The sequence below is a fragment of the Gasterosteus aculeatus genome, chromosome 20 (assembly GCF_964276395.1).
Source record: "Gasterosteus aculeatus chromosome 20, fGasAcu3.hap1.1, whole genome shotgun sequence".
Taxonomy (NCBI): Eukaryota; Metazoa; Chordata; class Actinopteri; order Perciformes; family Gasterosteidae; genus Gasterosteus; species Gasterosteus aculeatus.
This window is the reverse complement of record NC_135707.1, coordinates 17,637,485-17,657,777: the sequence shown is the minus strand read 5'-3', so window position 1 is coordinate 17,657,777 and position 20,293 is coordinate 17,637,485. Positions and strand designations below refer to the sequence as shown.

Below are 20,293 nucleotides of genomic sequence, written 5' to 3'. Positions count from 1 at the left end.
GCAGGTGTAGCTGTGGACAGCAGGGGGCAGCACAGAGTTCTACTCCTCCTCCTTCTCCTTCTACGCTTCCATCAGCTGGGTCCCTGAGCATCAACATCCACAGCTCCCGTCTCAACTGTGTCATCATCGGAGACAAAAACTACATGCAAGCTGAGCAGACGCACTTGACGGAGACAGAGGAGCCGTGAGTGTGACGCTTTGGTCCCACAGAGAGAAAACATTGGAAACCATCGTCTACAGACTCGATATTCTGGCTCGGCTGTGCCGGGTCTGCTGTGGGGACAAAAAAATGAGTCCCCACGCTATGGTCCCCATGATATGCTGACTGGCAGGAGGGACAGCTGTGTGTACAATTAGTTCATTTTATATTGTGTGACATGTAATGATGCCGCCTAGACATGTGTTTAAATGTATCGCACACGGTCGTTAACAGTTGCTGGAAGTCATTGTGATTTCTTGCGTTCATGAAACATAATAAGAGGACTTGAAGTAAGCTGCTATTATAAATACTGTTGAAATGTTGATATATAATATGATTCTGTTACTTGCACATAGTTTACTACTTTGTATGTTTTTTTATTCTGTTGAATATTGTATGTTTGAAATGAAGAAAAGCAATGATTTTAATACACTAAATTATTATTAGTATTACGTCTCAAAGGACTGTTGAAAAAACTCATTTCTTCTTCATTACTTCCTTCTTCTTCTTTCTCTTCTTTTTCTCGCCTTTCTTGTCATCTGCTTTCTTAAAACTACCGAGCCCCCGGCGGGCCATGCAGCCTCTCCACCACTCCTGCACCTACCGGGTCAAAAGGTCACACAGGCCTGGCTCAGATTTAGGGACCAGTGCACTAAATAACTACAGCCGGCACGATAGGACATGACGGTAACTTAGGAGTGGATGTTGTTACCTTGGTAGCAGCTCTGGCTTCCCTCTGCTGTTGCCGCAGCTTCTCCTGCTCCTCCCTGTCCTCCATCACCACCCGCTCCATCTCCCTGATCTGAACACAATTCAGCACCTTGTCAATCTTTGGGCAGCGTGGGCAGCTGTTCACTGCGCGACGTTTGGCACCAGGAGACGCTCACCTTCCTCCTCATCTCCGACAGCTTGTCCAAGTTCAGCGTTCTCTTGCAGCACACGGTCGCGACCTCCAGCTTCTTCTCTTGCAGCATCTGCACCGTGCGCCGCTGCCACCGCTGCTGCAGCAGCTGCAGCTCCTGAAACGACCATGGAGACAGTCCTAGTGGCGGTACGCACCAGCACGTTTTGGTGCTGGTGTAAAACACGGGCAACAACGAAGTCTTGGGCATCGTTGAGGGAATTTGAAGGCAAAAAATGTTTAAAAACGTAAATTTAATTATTTATTAATATGTTATATTTTTTAACAAACCGTTAATTTTCAGTTTCAGTTCAAACCACAGCTTCTGAAAACCTTAAACCGCAGTCAAGCTAATGAGCTCCCATCAGCAGCAAGTAGACAATATTTGTAATAACATTAGTCTTTTGTTAATAGTGATGTTGCTCTACCAACCTCCTGTCGGTTTTGCAGGAATTTCACAGACTTTTCGTGAACTTCCCTCTCCTCCGTCAGTTGTATCTGCACCATCTGGGACAGAAGGTGATCAACATTTAACCGTGGAGTCTGTGGTAGGATTTGTGAGGAAATATAAAAACCCTGCCCAGCATGCGGTTGGATTAGTTGGTAAGGAAACATCTCCTCGCGACTTGGTAGCTGGACCCACCTCCCGCTGGTCCTCCAGCTGCTTCTCAGCCTTGCGGTTGTTGCTGAGCACCTGTTCGAGCTGCAGCGCCATTCTTTTCTCCTCGAGTATCTTCTTGACGGCCTTCCTATTTTTCTGATCATCCAGCTGCTCCTGCAGTTTTTCAGCGAGCACGGACCTCTCCTGCAGGCAGCAGTATATGAGGTACTGAGAAATTTGAATTTGGGGCGGCTGTGGGTGAGGACAACTCCTCCAATCAGAGGATTGCTTTGATCTCATCCCCTACTAGCCTGCGTGTTCATGTGTCCTTGGGCAAGACACTTAATCCCAACTTTGCTGTGGATGTTAGTTACCGATGGGCAGGTGGACCTGTGTGTGGTAGCTCCTGTCGTCAGTGCATGAACGGGTGAATGATGACATGAAGTGTTAAAGCGCTTTAAGTGGTCGGGAAACTAGAAAAGCGCTATACAAGCACATTCCATTAACCATTTTCAAATATAAGCCATTCATTCAGACAGGTATGAATGTACTCTTACTTTCTCACCTTCAGTGTAGAAATCCTTTGTTGCACCTCGGCCTGCTGTCTCTGTAGAGTTGTAATCCTTTGCCTCAGCTCCGCCTTGGCCTGTCTGGGTGGAGAAAGGCTCATATTACAACATATATTAACAACAACATAATACAACTCATATTATACTACATAGTACGCAACTCTTTTTAGAAAAAAATATTTTTCTAACCCTTTCTTTTGTAACCATCATTAACTCAAAAACCTCAGAACACCATGTGCACAAAATGATCGTTATCAATCATTTTGACCCCAATGAACCTCTTCATCTCCTCGGCCTCACGCTCCTGCTTCACTTCCTCCAACACCGCCAGCAGAGAGCTGAAGCTCTGCTTCTCCTCCAGCTCTGAGCTCAGCTTCAGCACCTGCTGCGAGATGGACTGACTGCCGAGACAGACAGAAATTAAATAATTTTCAACATGAATGTTTTCTAGCTATTTGTCTGTACTACCCACCAGTCTCTCCGCAAATTGGTCAGTCTGACTTTCTCCTAAACACACACACACACACACACACACACACACACACACACACACACACACACACACACACACACAGCAGTTTCAGTCAACACATTTAACCAAGCTTGAAAACATTTACATCTTCATCGTCTGATAAAAGGAGCGGGCAGCTGTTTGACAGATGTTGCTCTGTCAACACTTGTTTGTCAGCTGCCAACTCAGCAGCAGTCTTGGCATGTGTGTAAATAAGTCTCACCTGCTTACATTTCATGCATTTCATGTTTCTGTACAGTGCATCACAGACTTTAACACATCGCATCCTGTTTGATGAACTAGAAATACAACAACAGTTGTTTAATGACAACTTTCTTTGCAACCTGTGACAAAAACATTAGCAGACTGTAATTACTGGCTTTAAGGCTGTCTCCGGATTTAAAAATAAATGTAATAATGGCACAATACCCGTCATCAAGGAATGATCTGTGATTAATTAAATGAGCAATGGAGGGTCTTAATGTGTCTTTATGAGATTCGACAAACATTTAGCCTGTAGCATTTGTTGGAACAATTTCCCATACGTTCATTTTTTCCCCGAGTTCACCCCTTTGGCATGATTAAAGACGGAAGCGGCAGATTATCCTCAATAAAATCTGTGCTTTGAGTTTAAAATCTCCTAAAAAATGTGGGTGCCTCATTAATATATTACAGATATATTACAAAGAGAGATTCTGCTAATCTTAGCACCTGGGTAACTTAGTTGCTTCAACCTTTATGAATCAGTATCAGTGTTCCTTAGTGCAGCATCTCTGGTCTTCACCAGCATCATCTCCCCCCTCACGCAGTGGACTAGATGAACGAGTGGTTAGAGCCATGCAGGAGGACCTCGGGGGGTCACCTTTGCCCTCGCCGGGCCTCGCTGCTTGTCGGCCCGCAGTGCCACAGTCAGTCCCAGCACGTCCAGCTCGTCCGAGCAGTCCTCCAGCACGGCGGCCGCTGCCAGGCTCTCAATCCGGGACAAACGCATCTGTGGACGAACAGACACTTTGCGAATGGACGTTTCAGCGTTAGCCAGATGAATCCTTTTACTCCAGGCGGTGCTGCGCACTGAAACGTGCTACTTCATGTTTGCCTGCTTATTTAATGGTGATTGAGTACTCGATCAGTAGCGTAACTTCACCGCTACGCAGAATCAAGCTAGCGGCGAGGAGACAGCGTCAGATCGCTGCCGCGCTGCGCTTCATCAGGGGAATAATGTCAACATTTACATTCATATTTAGAGTAACACTCACTTGCTCTGCTTCTTTCTGGATCCTTCTTTCTGGATCCTATCAAACAAGCGGCGTTATTTTCAAGAAAGTACAAACGTTTACGTGTAACTATGGTAACGCGCGTTTTGTAAAACTTTATTGAAAAGCGATAACATGACAGAACAGCGGTATTATGTAAAGTTCAATTTAACGTTACAAGGTTAAAGAAAAAGCCTAAATGTGATGGAAATCCGACTTAAATGCTCCCCATTATTTTGGATGTTTTGTCCATCACAGTTAGTCTCCTTTTTGTCAATGGATGCTATTTTATTACTTACGTAATTAATTAAGTGATTACTTACTTAAGTAATTAATTAAGTAATAACCATACTACTTTAAGCCCACAACGGTAAAAGAAAAGAGTGTATTATTGTGACCTGCTTTCATCTGTGCAAATAAAGAGTCTTTATCCATCTTTGTATTTGTCTGGTCCGACCCTGGCCTTAGTCAAACTTCCCTCATTCTATGTAAAGAAAACCTTATGTAAAACTGTCCATTCTTTAGTGGATATTACTTTAAATAATGATATATTACAAGAGAAATTCATACGTTTCATTACAGCACAAAGAAAATTCTCTGGTCAGGTATTGCATTCTAGTTTATTGTTGCAGTCATCATTTGTTGCGCTCTCTGCAGGGAGGTACAGCTTAAAGGTAATACAGACTGAGGGCACAAGCTACACCGTTGTACATGCATGACGCAGTCACACTGTGACGTTTGTCCTGTGCGTCCCACTCCTCCCCTGAACACACTGTACTGGAATAGTCTCGCACTCAGCTGACCGACAAACAAACCGTTGGAAACAAAGTATGTACAGTTCCAGTAGACGACTGTTCAATGTACCGGCGTGATCATAAAAGGCAGTTCTTAAGGCAGAGATATCTTAAAGAGATGAGGAATGGGATGCAGAATGAAACAGAAAGCCCAGCAAGTCTGATATTTGTTCCTGTGAAGGATAAAGTGAAATCATAAAGGCATCGCGTAGAGATGTTGCTATTTGGCTGCCTGTAAAGTTAACTGGGTTTCAACTGTTCATCCGTACAAAAAGGGTTTTCATGTGACTAATTTGCACAGTTCAAAAACAAGTCTGAAACCTAATCCAAAGAAAATGAGTTACGTACCACACGATTATCAACACAAAAGTTATGAAGATAGTTCATTTAAATTATTCAGAGGTAAGACTGAAAGAGTTACGCATGTTACCAACTGTGGAATTTGAAAGTGGGTATATACGAGTCAGAAACTTTTTAACAACGTATGCAGTCCAGTTGCATTTTGGGTAACGTTGTTTGAAGCTGGATTGATGTGGGCACAATGCAAACACACGCAACACATTAACTCGGCCTCTGCAGCCTCAGATTTCTCAGAAGTCTCAACGCGAAAATTGCTGGAGCGACAGCTGTCAGTCAAATTTGATCAAATCTTGCCCACACAGTCCTGATGAAGCAGATTAGCTTAACTATCAATAGAACACTGAGAAGTAATTTTGGTTTGACTAAACAATTTAAGATATCAACTGTTGCAAAACAAATCAGAGGGAATTCATTTCCTTTGGGTGACATTTATAGAAGAAATATGCAATTATTTGGCACTAAACCTGCATAATAACAGATTTTAAATATGTTGGAAATATTAAAAAAGGATGGAGGGAAATTGATTGCTCAAGAAAAACAGGAATCCGGGTTCAAGTGCGCTTGGTAAAACCGAAAGTCTAAAAAAACAGAGGGGGGCTTCATCAAACAATTATTTACATGTTTAAAAATAAAGAATTTAAAATCCATACAAAAAACCTGCACGGTCGAATATTTTCTTGAGTGTCATTCTCGATTACAACATGACGCCTCTACAGGCCTCGTATCTTCTGTAGTGTCGATGCCTGACGAGGTTAAACACACGTCGTCTGACTTGTGCTTATCGATTAGATTAGATTATTTGGTTGGGGGGGCTCATTCCGCTTTCACACATTGCCATCACACTTCTTGTCTCTTGACGCAAAATTCTGGGGCCAGAGATTAAAGAATCATCTTGGATATCGTAATAATAATGATAAAAAAAGATTTACAGTAGGATGCCTGAAGGAGCTGCACACGATCAGGACACAGCCACACAAAACACACTGTTCTCCACGAGGTTCTAATCCCACTGAAGTACACAGGTACAGTGAGATCACATCCCGTGTTCAGTCTTTATAATTGTGCCGTAGGAGCTAGAAGCCGGCTGGAGGGAGGGAGGGTTTCAAATCTCCTTGATTGTTCGTTCAGAGGGCCGGTACTCCTCCCTCCCTTTCGGCGAGGACAAGTAGAAGGACTGAGTCTTGCGTTTTAGGCGAGCTCTCTTGGTGGCCAGAGACAGGCTGTGCTTGCTGGAGGCGATGATGTCGGTGATGAACTTCTTACAGTCCACGCACACCTCCATGGTGGCCCAGTCCTCCGTCAGCTCCGAGGGAAGCTCCAGTTCTTCGTGGGACTTCAGAGAGCCGTGCTTCGAAAACCTGCAGCAAGAGGACAAGCTCGGCATGAACAGGATCACCGCGGTTTGTGTTTCTATAGTTGGTCGACAGAGTAACTGTTCAAGCCATCCAGGGTATGTGGTCGTGGACGCATTTTGAAATGGGTCAATACCTCAATACTTTCAAAAAAGTACTTTTAATTCCATCAGCTATTTACTTACTTTTTTTCTTCCATTGAATGTAAAGACTATCAAAGTGTTTAAGATAAATTAATGCTGATGCTGAATTGGCCGATTTTAGAGAAAGAAATCTGGAAACCGAAACAGCTAAAAACCGAAATAATGTGCATGGTTTGAATCCACTGGGAGTTTTTAGGCAAAACAAAAAAAGTGTTTTGTATCTAGAAATGTGCAAAATATTAGATTAATATTAAATTAAAAACAACAAGGGAAATGCAATCCATTCAGTTGAAAAGGGGAAGATATCAAAATGCAAAAAACAAAGTGTGCAGAGGAGTAGTTGATGCCTTTGTGAGGGGCTTCAGTTTCATTCCTTCAGTGTGTCACAACTTCCACGCAATTTGGCCTAAATTGAATTATGAACCGTGATTTGCTTGCTTTGTTGATCTATTGAGTTTACTGGTGTGTTAGTAGTGTAGTTACATTTTCATCGTTGCTTCCTATCTCAGCCTTTGCATGGCTTATATGTTCAATCAATGTACAGTTTGGGTTTCTGTCTTTGGGGTCCCTGTACCAATATCATAAAAATGCTCCACAAGACAATTAGTTCCACGAAATACCCCCCTGGCTGTCTGAATAATTAAGCTCACAGCTCTTACTTGGACATGGTCTTGTGAATGCCGTGGCGCTGTGGGCTACTGGTGGATTTCTCCGATTTGGCAGCAGCCTCCGGAGCAGCTCTTTTAGGTGCCCCTGCTTTTCCCACTTTCACAGTGGGTGACGCCGTGGCCCCTCCCACTGATGAAGGACCCGGGTCTCCAGCCACAGACAACCCTTGTCCTACGGCAGCTATGGCACTGACTCTCTCCCTGGGGAGAGTATTGGTCGAGCCGATGGAGTAGATGGGCAAGCTGGAGTACGGTTTGGATGGCAGTCGCATCTGGTTGAAGGGCATAAGACAAAAGTGTAAAAGGAAAAAGCTAAATGATTACTGAGAAAGAATACTGATCTACCATTTACAGGTGTACATTTTTCATAAAACTTCACATCCTCAATATCCTGCAATAATGTCTTAACTGGTCTACTGGTCTCACAGTAAGTTTTGGCGTAGGTTTAGCACGTGCTCTTATTTTGAAAGTGATTCTGACTCACTTGACCTGACGTAACAGGAGAACTTTCCAAGTCAGAGTAAAATTGAACTTTTTTAAATAGCAACACATTACTGTCAGCTTACTGATCACAACAAAAGAAGGTACAGGACTTCATGCTGTCCCGGCCGGCAGGTGATTGGCTGATTGAGTTATCCGCTTTGTCTCACCTTTTTGCAGCACTGCGCGCACACGGGCCTGAAAGGTAAAAACGGGGGGGCAAACGGAGAAAGTCATAAATGAAACCAGTCATTCTTCCTTCCAAATTGTAAATAACAAAAGAAAAGAATTTAAGGTGTTGTACTTTTTGCAAAACTGGCAGATGTAGGACCAAGTGAAAAAGGAAAACCTTTTGCTTCGACAACAGAAGCAAAGCTGCAATAGAAAAAAAAAAGACAGATGAAGACCACAAATTTGACCGAATGCATTTAGTTGATGAACATTTGTGCTCCCAACATTCATTAAGGATGTTCTAACTCCTCTATTAGCTGGTTTCTTTCTGTATAGAAGAAGAAGTTACCTTTCCCTTCTTCATAGCGTTGTAGATGTCTTTGTACTGCTGGAACTTCTCCAGCTCGGCCTTAACCAGCACCTGTCTGATGTGCATCACCTCCTCCACCGTCAGAGACAGACACTCCACCGGGAAACAGAATTCCTCCTGCAGCGACACACACATGCATACAGGGCGCCCAGTGTTTATCATTCAGCGCACAGACAGCCGTCCCGTGGCACCTTTCAGAGCAGAATGCGTGAGTCCACGATGCTTAAAGTGTTCTCATTGTTCGCTGAAGGATACACATAAGAGGGCCCATGAGGCGTAAATAACCAGTGATGGGAGGACAGTTACAGCATAGTTCCTCACAAGGCTTGTCTCAAAGGAGACTGCACAAAACTACGTCCGTTTCTGCTTTATACCTGAACGCAGTTTGTGTACCCTCGAGTCCATCGCAGTGAAGATTTTTTGTTTTTGAAGATTTTGATGTCGCTTTGAAGGTTCTGTATTTGCAAATAATGCAAAAAGAATGTTCTTGGAGTTCATTGAAGGAAGCTGAGCCATCTAGAGAATAATCTGTGTGAGTTGGTTTTATTAGTTCTTTGTTTGGACTAAACCATTTCAGACGGTTAAACCTCAGGATTACAAGTCCTGCCACCTTGCAAACACCTCCTTCAACTCAAAACACCCTCCAAGCAGCTCTCGACCCGCTCCATCGCAGTCAACGTGGCCCTGTCTGTCCGAGAGAGAGGCCGGACGCGTCAAGGCGTCATGGAGCGGAGGCTCAACCGCTTAGCAGGCGAGGTGCTGGACACCGTCATTCGTGTTGCAGCGTGCTGTGTTGGATTCACACATGATTGAATGCAGCCAGCAGACGTTGCAGATGCTGCTGAGTCAACTTCAACATCAATAACAGCTGGTCAGAAACGTCTGTTTAGCTCTGATCAAAAGGACACACCACGTAGGAGAAACAGTGTCAGTGAAATACAGCTTCGCTGTATCAGCCGTTGAGGTGTTTTGTGGTTGTACATTACAGTGCGCCAATGTACCCGTCTGGCTCTAGTTGTATGGATCATTGTTCTGAACTGGTTTGGTTTGTGTTGGGAACAAGAGGCAAGAATCATCAGATAGCTTAAGAAATTGCCTAAAAAAGTCTAATACTTTCAGAAATAATTTCTCGTCATGAGGGCCCCAAATAAAGCAAAATATGAAGGTCAAAATGTGGAGGTTTTTCTTATAAATGCATCCCACCAGCAGCTAATGAATAATATGCGGAGCAGTTTGTCCTCGGCCTGTAACGGCAGCAGCCGGCTATGAAGGTGAAGGATCTCTACTAGCGGGGCGGGAAGCATTAGGAGCGGATGGGCAGCTACCGTTATTATGGCAAAAAACAAACAGAGCAAACACCGCCTCCATCAACCCCAACACAAATGCCTCGACAGGGCGGGAGCTTTGCAGAGGACTCTTTGGTTTCAGGCTCATTTTGCTACTCTGGAAGCATCCTAATGCCGTTTGTCCTCTTGTCCAGCTTATTGAGTTACTGGACAGGATCTGTGGACGGGGCAGAGTTAAACCTTTGCCAGGCTACAATGTCCTCAGAAAACACAGCGTAATCCGATATACTAGATCAAAAGGAGCATTTGTCCTTCATACTGTTCACAGGGCGAGTGCACCGCATTGTTGTGAAGCTCAGAGTCGGTGTCTCTGAACTCGACAAATGGGCAAAGAGGATCATCGCCGGTTGAGCCGTGGCGGGCCGAGATGGTTCTACAGGAGAGACAGGACAGCGACTCCCACCTGTCACTCACAGCAGCCAAGCCGTCAATCATGCACAATTTCGATAAAGAATCTACCCTTCTACAGTTGCCATTATGAGAGACATAAGCTGTGAACATGTCAACTCCTGCTGTGAAGTTGGATATTTTGAGATCAACTCGAGTCAAGCGGCCATTTGATGAACTGCAGTTTCTGACATTTTCCCCCGTGGCGCCAGAGAGTACTGCTTGTTCCATGATGCCTGACTCACCAGAGACTTGGAGTTCTTCTTGGAGGGCGGCTGAAACAGTCGCACATTGGTCGGAGTCTCCTTCTCGATGGAGTGTCTCCGCTGGGGCGTCTGCCGTCTCTCTGGCTGGGGCGTAGAGGAGATGGGCAGGAACGAGGGGGGAGCTGGGGTTCATGGAGGGGAGAGAGGTAAAAGTGAGACAAGGAGGCATCTTAACAGGAAATATTACATTCAAGGCTCACACATTTCTGCTTATAAACAGCAAGTAAAAAAGAGAACACCGAAAGATCAAAAGTAATTCACCCCAGGCAGCGTAGGTTTAGCAGAGGAGGCGACTGAGTTGTGACGGAAATAATTGCTGACTCACTTTTCTTCCCCAGAGCGCACTCCGGGGACGTATCATCCATCATGGATGTAGCCACGCTGGAGCTGCTGGCGGATCTGTGCCCAAATATCTCATCCTGAATACATGAAATACACAAACACCTCAACCGTTATTTCCTCTGCACGCGCCGAAATAAAAATCGATCCCACACAGACGAGCGCATACTGACGTCGGAGTCAGAGCTGTCCAGCTCGGCGAGGCTGGGAGCCTTCAGGAGCCTCTTCCTCGGAGGTACGGACTGCGATCCGGAGGGTTCTGCCCTGCTGCAGGCTGATCCATTGGCCAAAGACAGAGAGCTGGACGTCCTCCTGCCCATGTACGGACTGAACTCATCTGCACAGAGCCACGCACAAGAGAGTCATTCATGCTGAGGGGTGAAAAACGCTCAACGTGAATCTCAAACCGAATCCTCACATGATTCCTTGCAGCCTGTGTTATTCTTTTCATCTATTTGGACGGTTCTGCCCCCAATACAAAAGGGCGAAACAGACAGTTTAAGTGTGTTTAATGGGTGTCGAATAGATGCAGCGGATCCTATGCAGAGGATTGAGGTTTGAGTTCCATGTCAAGGTCGAAGGCGTTTGGGAGGGTGAGTTAAGTTGGTCTGAGGGGAGGCAGAGGAGCCGGCTGGTGTTACACACAGAGCATGGATTAATCGTTTCATTATTTTTCTCAGGGGGAGCTGAATCCTTCAAATCAAGCACCACAAGTTCATTCTGCAGTGAGAGAAGAGTCCAGAGATACAAGTACAACCACCAGACGAGCAGCCTGACTCTTGATGAGGAACGAAAAACAACAGCAACTTAGTAGAGGGTTGAACGGGGGGGAGAGAGAGAAGAGGAGACGAGGCAATGCTGCAAAAGACAGATAAAGAGCTACAGCTGATCAGAGCTTTGCAACCTCTCTGTTCTCCTTTCAATCGACCGAAGCTTTTTCTGCTTATGGAGTTGAACTAACTTTGTACCACATAAGACACTACAACATCTGGCTTTAGATATTCCTGTACAACAAATAGACCAGCCATAATTAGCCTGTAATGTGCACTCCACCTGCTTCTCTCGAAAGGCTTCAAAATCCAATTATTCAAATAGAGACTAGAGAATATATTAGTTTGCAGCCAGGAGGCAGACAGACAAGGCCATTAGGTTTAGGGTTAAAAAAAAGCCCTCCAAACCACAGCAGAGCTCATACTTTACCTCGTCCAGTACGGAACAAATCCTGCGGCACACTGCGAGTTTTGCCATGACCTGAAAGGGGACACCTCCTTCATCAGGAGAGCTTTCATAGCATTCCATTATGTGGTGTGTCTGCGTGGTTTGGTCTCAATAACCTATAATGGTAGATTGCATTATTGCGTAGTCAAATGTGGACCCAGCCCCCCTCAACATGGTATGTTCATGTGTTTGCGAGGCCCAGAGCTCTTCCCTGGTTCCCACTGTTATTTCGGTCAGCACTGTTAGCTGGCGCCGTTAGCCTCAAGCTGCGCGCCATGTTGAGAGCCATGCGGAGGCAATGGCTGCGCCCACAACATCACACTCAGCAACTTAAAGCGAAGGGTTAAGTTATCTTTTATGACTTGAGTGCTATCCCTCTCTCTATCTTTGCGTTAATTGTGAGTCGGCACTCAGGAGGCGATTGTCTTAGGTTAGCTTAGCATAAACACTGGTAACAGCTAACAGTTAAGTCTAAAGATCTAAAGAAAAGAACTAATTAACTTGTTGCACCCTGTTTGTTTTATCTCTAACGCTAAATGAAATAAAATGTACAAATGACAAGTTGTTGTTTTACATGGAGTTAAATATATTGTAATTTATGTGACTTCCTGTTGTCACAAGAGAAGTTACACAAACTTGTTTGCCAAGAAATAGTCCCTGAAAACTACAACCGATACCTCGTGGCTTTAGCTTCAGATATGTTACTCAGAAATGTGAGTTTTGTTTATATGCCCATGTAACTCAAGCTAAGTGCATGAAAAACTATAAATTGTTGATGAATAATAAACACCCGCTCACACACACCATCTCATATATGTACGGTGGCCCTGAAGTGCAAAACACAAACGGCAAATAGGAACGCACAACAAAATTAACTCCTTACGGAAAGGGGAGGGCCTTATAGCAGAGGACGGACCCTTCTGATTGGACAGACGAACTGTCTGTCTTTTAACAGGAAATGATACAGGGACCTCAGGTGTCACGCACTCCCGCCACACATCCAATTCCTCATGGTCCCCGAGCCGTGTCGGCCATAGCGTCCGCGGTATCCTCCATGTCACTTTCCGTCGCCGGCGAAAGGCTTCGGATTAAGAGGGTTAAAAGACAGACAGTCCGTCTGTCCAATCAGAAGGGTCCTCTGCTTCCTGCTATAAGGCCCGACCCTTTCCGTAAGCAGTTCATGTCGTTGTGTTTTCCCATTTGCCGTTGTTGTGTTTTGCACTTCAGGGCAACTGTACATATTCGCCACTAGCAAACTTCAAAAACAGACTCAGAAGTGCATTATCTTTAAATCTTGGAAATGGACTTTTTTTTAACCTGAAAAACCTTAATTATGTTCATTAAATTGCTAGAAGGTATGTCGAATCTCACCATAAAATACAGAGTGAATTCAGGGTCACGCGGCTCCCTTAGCATGAGAATGATGAATTACAGAGGGAAGTTTGCACAAACACGTACACAGATTATCATACAGCATAAATGAGTATGTAAGAGGTGATGCAACGTGTGTGATTAGAGACACTGGGTTAAGTAGGAGAGAAGAAGCATCATTCAGATGTCCCTTACTCTGCAGTATTCCCTTATCCCCTCAATCAGAGCGGTCATATTTAATTTGCACACTTGCAAAGTCACATAGAACATGAAAGACTCGTATGTGTAGTTGATCATTTTTGCTCTCTGATTTGATGGCTGGCCAGTGGCTACACACTTCTACTCAAAGGCTCCATGTGTAATGTCTCACCACATCTTTTTATTTTTTAAACCAAAAGTAGGGCAAGCAATACGTATTGCACCTGGAAGATTGATATCACATCAGCAGAAACTTTACAGATGTTTACTTAAGTGGACCTTTGCCTGAGAGTTCAGAGATCAACGGCAACAACCATTTTTTAGGAGTAATATGCGTAATCCTGTCCCCTTGTATGAGCTGTCAATAGACATTTACATAATAGAGAATTGATTATTACGTTAAAATATTGTCCTCCAAAGAAAGAAGTCCTTTAGAAAAAAAGAAAAGTCTGTTTTACTCTGCGAAAATATAACACTTAAAAAGAAGAAACACTGAGATTCAAAATAAACGCAGCTGGATACTGGTTAGATTATTTAAACCATCCCTGGCCATTAATTCAGCTTTGTAGTCAGATTAATTCAGTATCCAACCACAAAGCACCAAGAGCACTAAAGCCTTTTAAATATCCCACAGCGCCCATGAAACGATGTGATCTGCTCCATACAGCCAGCTGAGTTTAATCTCTCCCTTTAGGAGAGACGATAATGGTAAGTTAGGATTCCCTTCTGCTAGTTCATCTGACGTGTGCATGAGATCTGGTAGAACTAGTTTCAGCTTTACCTCTTATTTGTTGGTTTTTCAGTCAGTTTAGTCAAGTCAGTGGTAATTCTAAGACCACTTAGAGAGGCGGCAGCTGCATGTTTCAAGCATTTCTTCTTCTCACTTCATCTAGACCTGCTGAAACACTAAGCTGCTTTTTCAAACTTGCCATCAAATGTTGTTTGAAATCTTTGCAGGGAGTTTATGGAAGGAGGGTAATGTGTTATCAGATATGAAGAACATCACCGTTCTCCTCTTTGTCCTTTTGATACATAATGCACCTTGTTAAATGAAGGAAAATACAATTACCTTGTTAATGTCTTTCAGTGGTCGCCCTGTCTACAGCTTTGTCTGTTTGTACCATGGATGAAAGTCCTGTGTGGTCACAGTGTCTCTCATCGGTTCTGTCCCCTCGGCGTCCTACCACCCATCACCGCTGTCCCAGTAAACCATGTTTCACCTCCACAGATCACAGCAACCACTGAAGCATGACATGGAATGTGTGTGCGGTGTGCTGATAGAGTATGTTGGATGTGTGTGCAGGCTGGGAGTGCAGACGAGCGGCCACGACAATAAAAGAAACAGAAAAGGGCATAAAAAAACAAATAAAAAACAAACAGACAAGCAGCGAGGTAGACTTTACCTGACGCATCAAAACTGAGAGACATGCAAGGTGGCCGAATTACTGCAAGGAGAAACAGTCATGGCAGTTAATGATTGGGGTTAGGATGTAAATCAAGTAAAGGGGGGGGGGGGGGGGGGGGGGGGGGTACACGCTTATTGTGTGGTTCTAGAATTCATTATGGGAGATAATAGGATTTCAAATAAGCCACAGCCAATGGTGAGAGATTATAATAAAGGCATCAGTTGCAACACAAATATGAGGTTATGCAGCGTTAGCCACAACAGCAAAGAGCACAGGCACAAATAATAGTGTAGTAAAGTGTGAAAGGAACTGTTACAGGAGGCTGCTACATATTTCTCATCCGCAAGAACCAGCTTCATACTTCTGCTTGAAAAATTACATTTCAGAGCGAAGTATGTTTGTTTTGTGTTTGTGTGTGTGATTAACAATAAGAGCAGGGACAGAGAAGTGTCGAGTTTCCTTACCCAGCATCCCCCTGCGGACTTCACCAGGAGACACCGGTCGGAGTTTCCTCTCTGATTTGATTTCTTTCAAGATGCGCTCATGCAGCGTTGGAGGAAGCTCAGTCTGTGGCTTCAGCTTACGGGCCGACACCTATAGAAATATATATATATATAAAATAGAGACACAGAGAGCCAGTGGAGTAGAGCGTCACAACCAACAGGGTTAAAGCCAGAAGTCTTTATCTTCACCACCTCCTCTTATCCACGCCGACTGATTGTTCCTCTCATTACGTTGAGTTGAGCGTCCCGCTGAAACCGCAGTAAGATACGTATCAACAGAGACGTGGGGGACGCAGCATTCCACTGAGGGCACAATGAGGTGCAACGTGTACGAGGAGCTCAAACCATCCATGAACCAGGTCGGAAACAATCTTCTGCGACAAATACAGCCCTTCCACATGCCGTATTCATGACAATTCATGCCTACTTATTATAAATGTGGTGATAGTGACTCTGTGTCAGGCTAACTCTTGCCACCTTCATTGTAGGGACACGGGAAACAAGGACTCGCACAAACAAACGTAAATCAGGGTCCAAAGCTGTGAATGTATGACAGGATAAACCAGTAAGATATCGCCCCATCCATGTTTATCATAACTGTATGCAATTACATTTATTTCAAATAACTAATTTATAGAACCACATTATAATCAGAAACCCCAAAACATGATGTTAGGCCGTATGCCCGTATTTTCACCATATATTTAACTATATTAGTATGTTTAAATCTTTTTTTAACAGTTCTTGCGTTATAGCTTTGTAAAATCAGCATTCTCCGTCTGTAGGCTAAATCCCAAACGATTGGGTCCTGAGACTATTAAGAGAAAGGTACAGCAGACAAAAAATACATGTTTATCATTCCAGACTTTGAGAGCAATAATCTAAGCTTTGTTTTCCGTGTCAGTCACTGGATAATGTCGCCCTTTCGGCCCCTAAAGTTAGCTTGAATAAAACAAGGGATCAATTCACTGCGGTGAAAACCGTTCAAAGACTTATAGATGTAAAATGCAGCTGAGAAAGGGTCACGACTCTCAAAATGTTGGAAGCCACTGTTCTGGCTTGATGTTGGTTGACGCCCCTATTTGAGGACAATATTGAGTTTAATATTTAGGTCTTGAGCTGCACTCACAGGGTTGAGAGGTGGTCTGGACCTGATGAAGTCCAGGATGACTTCGTGAGCGCTCTTCTTTAACCTCTGTGGGATGCTTCCATTTACCTGGAACAACAAAACAGGATAATACCACATGGAAAAGGTACACGGAGAGAAATCGACCTCAGGAATCCTGCTTGTTGCAGAAGGTCGTGTGCAGCAGGCAGGTGGAGTGCAGGAGGTACGGATTTCCGCTTGTGGTCCAAGCTGGACACTGACCATGACTTTGCGCAGTTTGTAGCGTTTGGACCGGATGTCGTCCATGAGCATCTCGTAGGGGGTGAGCTGGTACTCGATGGGCAGAGGGTTGTACTGACGCTCCTGCACCTTCTTCAGCTTCACTCCTTCACGCAGGTCCCTCATCACCTGAACCCAGAATCGAGCCTGAGGAGGCAACGGGCAGCGTGGGGAAGGGTAAGCACAAAAATAGCACTATCAGGAGTAATACGTTTTGCTCAGGCCCCACAGTGAGTGACAGTGGGTTTGGTTTTTGTCAAATGATCAGTTGAGACTGGAGGTCAGAGGTCAGTTGAGACTGTTTGTGTACCCAGTCGGCGTTCTGTAGCTCATTGAGGTCTCTGCCAGGGTCCCCCGATGGTCCGTCCTCCATCTTACGCAGGTTCTGGTGGAAGCAGAGAGAGAGATAAAGTTTGAGAAGAAGAAGTGCCATTACAGACAGCTACTGTGCATACTAAGAACTACATGCACATACTACATTAACATCTAGACTTGTCAGTTCATAGGAATTATTTCTCATCTCAACTACTGATTGATGGACCCCCATGTCTTTAGGCACCAACAGCTGTTGGACAATGAAATCAATGTTAGAGGACCGTCTTGACCAGTCATTAATATCCTGAATGGCCTCCTAACGTGCGCCACTAGGATACGCTTTAATGCAACCCTGAAACAAGGACAGAACTGCTGTTCTCTGCAATGGCAAACTTGTATGATGCAACTATTGATGTAATTGCTTTGCATACGATTGCTGAACTGAAACATCCATTTGGGGTAAGAACAACTACAGACTGGCTGTTAAAGGCTTACAGATACATACAGCTATGTTCACTGAAGTACACATCATCCCGATCACCAAATACTATACATAAATTGTTTTATGTAAACAGCAAATATATGTTTTTCAGTTTGATTAAATATATTGTTTTAAAATGAAAGCTTTCATATGCAGACCGATCGTACGTGTCCTTTCACATAACTGTCACCGTAGGGACCAACGGTGCGATGATGCTAACCGTGACAGTGGTACCCACACAGAAAGACAGGTGGGGGGCATGGAAGGTCACCATGATAAATCTTTTAAAGAGAAGCCCTGCTATGACCTTCATATAAAAGGTCAACGATCATCCTGTAGCCTTTGATTAGGAAGGAGAATGTGAATTTATAATGTGCGGCTAAAACACATATCTGATGCCTTAAAGATGAACCAGACGGAATTTTTAAGTAGTGCATCTTTCTCCCGCTGCCTAGCGTCTGATATATCGGCACATGAGGATCCTTTTGGCGCGGTTGCGCCGGGAACCGCGACGTTGGCGGTTTGAATCCCGGCTGCTCCATGTCCCATGTTGAAGTGTCCCTGAGCAAGACACCTAACCCCTAATTGCTCCTCGGGCAAAATGTAAAAAAAGCCACGGGCTAAAAATATAATGCAAGTCGCTTTGGATAAAAGCGTCAGCTTTGACCTGTCATGTAATGTACGATACACAGCGGCCATATGTGATAGTTTCTCTTGTGTTGGGTTCATAGAGCATCTACCGGTGTGTCTGCAGGCGTGAGCCACACGCTGAGTCATGAAGATGATGAGAACGACGACGACCCACCTCTTTTGCGCTCCTGATCTTCTCCAGGAAAGTACCGAGCTCCTTGGTTTCTGTGTAGAGAGCGCGACACACTGCCTGGTAGTGGGTGGGGGTGTCCGACAGAGCGGGCAGATGAGCTGTGCACAGCTACGAGGGAGACAGGGAGGAGCAGAGGAAGAGAGGATTTTAGTAAAACGTTTCTACAGCCACCAAAATGATTCACTAAACTGAATGTGTCTCAATGGTGTATCAGTGGATAACAATATCCATATTATGATGATGTTACCATCACAGACTAGGTGATGGGTTTACGGTGTTTAGAAGTGCCCCCTGGCAGCCATGCTTGAGGAGCTCGATGGTTTATCAACACTTGGAGAGCAACTCTTCTAAAAGTTTGACAACATTTTTCATGCTGGCTTGTTAGCTGATTGTAAAACGAAACCAGCAAATATTCACATTCACCTTTTTTTGACGGCATTTTTACCCACAAGCAATTTATTATTTTTGATTGACTAATTGATGGACCAACTGTTGTAGATCTACTCTACATGGCAATTCTCTGAATCTCAGCAACCGCAGTGCAGAAACACATCACATCAGACTCTTGTTCGCTCCCAGTTTTTAGTCTACACAAATCTTCCCTTCACATCTTTGCTTATACTCCGCTACATTTGTCTGACTGCATTAGAGGTTACCTTTCACATTACACTTTTGCATATCATACTGTCCTCCGAAAACTATCCATCTGCAAATCTGTTGGTTTTAAATGTTGAACCTTGGACCAAAACTGTTTCTCCGGCAAGTGGCAGGGAAAATGTATATATCAGATGAGAACATTGTCCTAGGCGGCACGGTGGCGTGGTGGTTAGCACTGTTGCCTCACAGCAAGAAGGTCCTGGGTTCGATTCCACCCAGTGGCCTTTCTGTGTGGAGTCTGCATGTTCTCCCCGTGTCTGCGTGGGTTCTCTCCGGGTTCTCCGGCTTCCTCCCACAGTCCAAAGACATGCTCTGGGGATCAGGTTAATTGGTGACTCTAAATTGCCCGTAGCTGTGTGAATGTGCGTGTGAATGGTTGTGTGTCTCTGTGTTGCCCTGCGATTGGCTGGAGACCAATCCAGGGTGTACCCTGTCTATCGCCCGAAGTTGGCTGGGATGGACTCCAGCCCCCCCGCAACCCTGTGTGCAGGATAAGCGGTTTGACAATGGATGGATGGATGGACATTGTCCTACATCTTAAGGTAAAAAAATATATGAACAACTGTAAATGAGCTGAAAACATGGCGGATCTGAGAGCAACACTGACAGGGACCATTTGACTGTTTACTGATAATACTTCTACTTGGAATTTGTAGTGAGTAAAATCAATACAATTTGGAACTTATAGTAATACTACAAATCTATGAGTATTGCAATAGTTTGATCAGTGAGCAACAGGGTTAATCCCTGTCGTGGCGCAGGGGTTAGAGAAGGTGTGCTGGGAAGCACAAGGTTGGTGGTTTAAGTCCAGGCTGCCCCATGTTCCGTGTCGAAGTGTCCCTGAGCAAGACACCTAACCACTAATTGCTCCCCGAGCAAAAATGTAAAAAAGCCATGTAAAGTGCAATGTAAGTTGCTTTGGATAAAAGCGTCTGCTAAATGACCTGTAAGGTAATTGTGTCTACTTTGACGTTTGAAGAAGAGTATTACTATCTGCCAAAATATGGATCTACTATCTTCAATCGTTGAAATTGTATATATATAATATAGCCACAATATTACACTGACAGACAGGTTCCTTCATATATATATATATGTATATATATCCATCCAGTCAAACCGCTTATCCTGCACACAGGCTCGCAGGGGGCTGGAGTCTATCCCAGCCAACTTGCGAGAGATGGGGTACACCTTGGATTGGTCGCCAATCGCAGGGCCAACACA

The 20,293-nt window shown here is 44.4% G+C and overlaps 2 protein-coding genes across 7 annotated transcripts in view; both read right to left on the bottom strand.

The window, feature by feature from the left end:
• Nucleotides 1-555: 555 nt before the first annotated feature.
• LOC144389772 (dynein regulatory complex protein 9-like) lies at nt 556-4,160 on the bottom strand. 3 transcript variants are annotated; one of them, XM_078095543.1, is made up of 10 exons: nt 4,038-4,160; nt 3,644-3,772; nt 2,743-2,777; nt 2,549-2,671; nt 2,267-2,351; nt 1,744-1,905; nt 1,533-1,607; nt 1,087-1,218; nt 912-1,001; nt 556-799 (listed from the first exon to the last, which is right to left on the bottom strand). In XM_078095543.1, the coding sequence occupies exons 2-10, from the start codon at nt 3,770-3,772 to the stop codon at nt 677-679; spliced, it is 954 nt and encodes a 317-aa protein (XP_077951669.1). In that variant the 5' UTR covers nt 4,038-4,160; the 3' UTR covers nt 556-676. The 3 variants fall into 3 exon arrangements, with proteins under 3 accessions (XP_077951669.1, XP_077951671.1, XP_077951670.1); XM_078095545.1 differs by lacking the exon at nt 1,744-1,905; XM_078095544.1 differs by lacking the exon at nt 4,038-4,160 and having other exon boundaries at nt 3,644-3,890.
• A 475-nt stretch (nt 4,161-4,635) lies between these two features.
• LOC120809944 (protein spire homolog 1) overlaps nt 4,636-20,293 on the bottom strand; it is a 34,595-nt gene continuing 18,937 nt past the window's right edge. Inside the window, exons 4-18 of one of the 4 annotated variants that reach the window (XM_078095539.1) lie at nt 18,395-18,520; nt 17,104-17,178; nt 16,776-16,940; nt 16,536-16,622; nt 15,368-15,497; nt 14,901-14,942; nt 11,911-11,961; nt 10,884-11,047; nt 10,697-10,790; nt 10,351-10,493; nt 8,352-8,489; nt 8,136-8,206; nt 8,002-8,029; nt 7,343-7,623; nt 4,639-6,546 (exon numbers count right to left, since the gene is read on the bottom strand). In XM_078095539.1, coding sequence (XP_077951665.1) covers nt 6,291-6,546; nt 7,343-7,623; nt 8,002-8,029; nt 8,136-8,206; nt 8,352-8,489; nt 10,351-10,493; nt 10,697-10,790; nt 10,884-11,047; nt 11,911-11,961; nt 14,901-14,942; nt 15,368-15,497; nt 16,536-16,622; nt 16,776-16,940; nt 17,104-17,178; nt 18,395-18,520 — 1,851 coding nt within the window. In that variant the 3' untranslated portion in view covers nt 4,639-6,290. Of the gene's footprint in view, nt 6,547-7,342; nt 7,624-8,001; nt 8,030-8,135; nt 8,207-8,351; nt 8,490-10,350; nt 10,494-10,696; nt 10,791-10,883; nt 11,048-11,910; nt 11,962-14,900; nt 14,943-15,367; nt 15,498-16,535; nt 16,623-16,775; nt 16,941-17,103; nt 17,179-18,394; nt 18,521-20,293 lie in introns of all 4 variants that reach the window. The other 3 variants (XM_078095537.1, XM_078095536.1, XM_078095538.1) reach the window with 3 other exon arrangements.

Coding starts and splice junctions, on each gene's coding strand:
- LOC144389772 (XM_078095543.1), bottom strand. CDS start 3,772: ATGCGTTTGTCCCGGATTGAGAGCCTGGCAGCGGCCGCCGTGCTGGAG. Junction 2,352..2,548: donor GAGGCCGAGGAGATGAAGAG/GTTCATTGGGGT, acceptor TTCTCCACCCAG/ACAGGCCAAGGCGGAGCTGA. Junction 1,219..1,532: donor TCCTGCAAAACCGACAGGAG/GTTGGTAGAGCA, acceptor TGGTCGTTTCAG/GAGCTGCAGCTGCTGCAGCA.